At 48.7% G+C, this 3,901-nt stretch overlaps 1 protein-coding gene across 1 annotated transcript; it reads right to left on the reverse strand.

Moving 5' to 3' along the window:
* Positions 1-374: 374 nt before the first annotated feature.
* LOC149217590 (uncharacterized) lies at positions 375-1,818 on the reverse strand. Its single transcript, XM_089390295.1, has 2 exons — positions 512-1,818; positions 375-420 (listed from the first exon to the last, which is right to left on the reverse strand). Exons 1-2 carry the CDS (start codon positions 1,816-1,818, stop codon positions 375-377), a joined length of 1,353 nt encoding a protein of 450 aa, XP_089246421.1.
* Positions 1,819-3,901: the final 2,083 nt, after the last annotated feature.

Below are 3,901 nucleotides of genomic sequence, written 5' to 3' on the forward strand. Positions count from 1 at the left end.
AGTGGTAATGCAGGCCATGATCCAAGAAATGTATGCATGAGGGAAACCCAGATGGATGAGGATCATTTTGAGATAGAGCCAGCTGACACGGTCAAAAGCTTTTGACAGATCGATTTTGAGGAGGATGGCTTTTAAGTTCTTCGACCAGATGGAATGGAGGGCTTCTTGTGCGAGTCCAATGGCCTCGTGGATCTGTCTAGATTCGAGAAAAGCAAATTGCTGAGGGGCAATGGACCGGGAGAGAATCGGTCTAAGACGATTTGCAATGGTCTTCGAGATGATTTTATAGAGGCAGTTACACAAAGAGATGGGTCTGTAATCATCAAAGGATGCTGGGGAGTCAGATTTGGGGATGAGAGCGATGAAGGTAGAGTTTATGGCATGATATAATGATCCAGAAGTCCTGCTTTCTTCAACCACCTGTAGTAAGTCCTGACCCAAAACATCGAAGAAAGCTGTGTAGAATTCGATGGTCCATCCGTCCGGCCCCGGGCTTTTGTCTTTTTTGAACCATTTCAAGACTCCTTCCAGTTCCTCGGCAGTGACCGGGTCAGTTAAGGTCTCCACATCTTCTTCCTCCACGAATCTCGGAAAGTGGTTAGCCACATTGATAATATCCAGTAAGTTTTCTTCTCGTGGACTCTTGTAGAGGTTCCTGAAATGAGTGATGCCCAGGTGAGCGAGCTTATTGAAATTGTCCGCTATTTCTCCATCCGGGGTAGGGAGCTTCCAGATAGTATTAGATACCTTCCTGGACTTTGCAAAGTTATGGAAAAACTTTGTGTTGTCATCCCCAGCTTGAATCCATAAAGCTCGGCTCCTTAATCTAATGGATTCCTCTCTCTCTTTGAGAATCTTGGCTTTTTGATTCTCAAGATCAATAAGCCTACATTTGTCTGCAGCAGTCATGAATCCTTGTCCTCTGTCATCGGTGAGTGAACATAAGTCCGCTTCAATATGGGAGAGCTGTGCTGTTTCACGTTCCAATTTCTCCCTTGCCCACTTGATAGTAATGTGTTTGATATCAGAAAGGTTCCTACAGAAACCTTTGGCAAGAGGGACAGAGTCATTGATGGGATGAGAGGCCCAGTGATCCTTTATTAGCTGAATATAGTCTGGATCCTTCAGCCAAGAGGAATTAAATTTGAAGGGTGCCTTGGGCTTCTTGGTAGGACCCTGAATCTCCAGGTATATAGGATTGTGATCCGATATTCCCCCAGAGCCAACCCATTGTCTGAAGAGATGCAGATGCTGAAGAAGAGGGCCCTTTAACAGAAATCTGTCGAGTCTGCGGGCAAGTGCAGCATCCCCCACCCTTCGGTTCCGCCATGTAGGAAGGAGTCGCTGCAAAGGAATATCCGAGAAATCTGATTGCTCCAGAAGATTAGTCATAAAATCCGTGATAGCGTCAATTTGAGCCTCAGTGCCCCATGATTCCCTGAAACCCATAGAGAAATTGAGATCTCCTCCTATGATAACATGGTCTTCATTCAGCAGGGGGAGCTGAAGAGTATTCCGCCAGAATGATTCTCTCTGGGAGCATGGAGCATATATATTGACAATCCTGAGATCCATGCCAAGATCAGCCGAGAAGAAATCCAATCCAATGAACCCTACACCTCCCCAGGTAGATATAGGATTTATGGACCGAGGGTTTAATCCAATGGCAAGACCCCCAGATCGTCCCACAGCATCATTTGCAAAAAAACTCCATCCTGGGACCAATGCTTGCATGACACGAATAATTTGATCAGCAGAGCATAGGGTTTCTTGTAGCATGATAATGTCGATAGGCTCAGTATCAATGAGCCGCTTCATGGCTAGTTTTTTGGAGGAACTAGCCAGTCCTCTACAATTAAAAGGAAGACACTTCATGGGGGAACACCTCTCGGGGTGTGTCCTGCTCTAAGAACCCCGTCAATGGTCGCTTGTCGGCCAGAGACCACCTCCGCCCCAGCTTGTTTGATGGCTTTAGAAAGATGTGATTTTCTCCCTCTGGTATGTAGAGATGCCCCCTCCGGTATGACAATGCCCAGACCCGAGTGACCGACTGTCTGCTCTTTTGATGGATTCCAAGACCGAAGGAAATAAGGGTGAGGAGGGGAGGATGGGCACGGGGAGGAGAAAGACTCGGGAGATGAAGTAGAGATAATAGGATCAGTGCATGCAAGAGGAGATGATAATGTGCAGGGAATCATGGATATATGAGCAGCTGGACCAGAGGCATGATAATCATCAAAAGACGAATGCACAGTAGGGAGAAAATAAACAGAGATCATACCCGCTTCTGCCGCCGAACGAGCCCTAGTCCTGGGTGGCGAGGATCTCCGGATCCCAGCATCATCCGCAGGTGGAGAGGCCGAAGGGGCTGGTCCAGCCGAAGGAGGGCGAGATATGATGGGTGATGCCGTCCTGGTAGTCACCGGGTTGCCTTTCACCGAATCTGCAGCTTTCTTGTTGAGTGGACAGTCCTTCGCGAGGTGTCCCACTTTGTGGCATCGTCTGCAATGGAAGGGTACCCCTTCATAGTCCAACAACTGAACACGAATGCACCTACCCCACTGAAGCGTGATCTGTTCCTCGAGTCCCTCTCGAGTGTCAAGATGAACCAAGATCCGTGCAAGTGTTCGATTCCCAGATTCCACATAAGTGCGATCGTAATCCAAATATGTCCCCAGGGCATTGCCAACCCTAATAAAGACTTCTTCGTCCCAGAATGGAATTGGTAGACCTGGAAGTCTCACCCAGATTGGTCCGGCACCGAGCTGTTCGCGTTCTGGATCGAAGAGGGGATTCCAGCGCTTGAGAAGGACCGGGGCCATTTCAATATGCCAATATCGGCCCAAAACGAGGTTTGTTTGACTGACCTTGGAGAATTTAAGAGAGAACCATCCTCTGGGGAGGACATGGACCTCTGGAAGGTCGAAAAGGACTCCACCCCAGATCTCTTTCACCCAAAGATTGAGCCTCTGCCTCGAGTATGATCGACCCCTGACGTGCCCTACCAACACGGTGTTCGCAATGTCCATATAGTCGCCTAGAGGCTTTTCTTCGTCGAATTTGATGGAGATGTCTCTTGCCGTCGATCTGACACACTTAACCTTTTTAGATCCGGATCGGGGGGCCGACGGATGATCCACCAGGGGATTAGTGATACCTTCCCGGGGAGAAGGATTAGTGGGGAGGGTAGAAACCGCAGGCGTCTCAAATCATCTGGAAGGGCGGATACCTGAGGCAGATGGATGAGACGCAGGAGTATATGTCTGCGGGGGGTGAGGCACTGAAGGGATGGACGCCAGAGGGTCAAAAGCAGGCGATGGGGGAGTATGGGATGCCAGGAATTGTAGGGACCCAGGCGAAAGCGGAGGAACCTCGAAAGGCGGAGATACAGGAGGAAAAACTTCTGCAGATGATGGAACGGGATCCGGAAAAGGTTGATGCGCCGGAATGGAAGCGGATGCAGAATGGGGAAGCTGAGGGCGAGAGGTAAAATGAGGAACCCCGAAAATAATATTCTCCGGCGAGGGGTCCGCCGAATAATCCACCTCTTCATTCTCCCAGTTATCCATAACTGTTACAATGTCGGTAACTGAAAGGGACAGGCGAAGATTCTGATGGAGGAGCTGCAGCTGTAGGAGTGCAGAACCGTGACCGCAGCAGATGTCCGTCGCGGAGCTATCGAACCCTATCCCCTACGAACCGTCGAGATCGATGCCCTACGAACCGCAGGAGTTGCGCATGAAACCCTAGCCCTGTCCTTTTCGCGAGCCCATCCCTCCTCCACCCTCTTACCTGACTCACCTTTCATGATTGTCTTTACCTATTAATATAATATAAAAACATTTACTTACAAAAAAATGTTAACTTAAAATAATATTTTTAATATTTTATTTAGTTTATA

The sequence above is a fragment of the Pinus tabuliformis genome, chromosome 1_1 (assembly GCF_031772625.1).
Source record: "Pinus tabuliformis cultivar Carrire ecotype Pingquan chromosome 1_1, CPIR1, whole genome shotgun sequence".
In the NCBI taxonomy this organism is placed as follows: Eukaryota; Viridiplantae; Streptophyta; class Pinopsida; order Pinales; family Pinaceae; genus Pinus; species Pinus tabuliformis.

Excerpts from the sequence above, each read along its gene's own strand:
- LOC149217590 (XM_089390295.1), bottom strand. The coding sequence starts at position 1,818 with ATGAAGCGGCTCATTGATACTGAGCCTATCGACATTATCATGCTACAA. Across the intron at positions 421-511 it reads CTGGAAGGAGTCTTGAAATG|GTGGTTGAAGAAAGCAGGAC; the intron begins GTTCAAAAAAGA and ends GACTTACTACAG.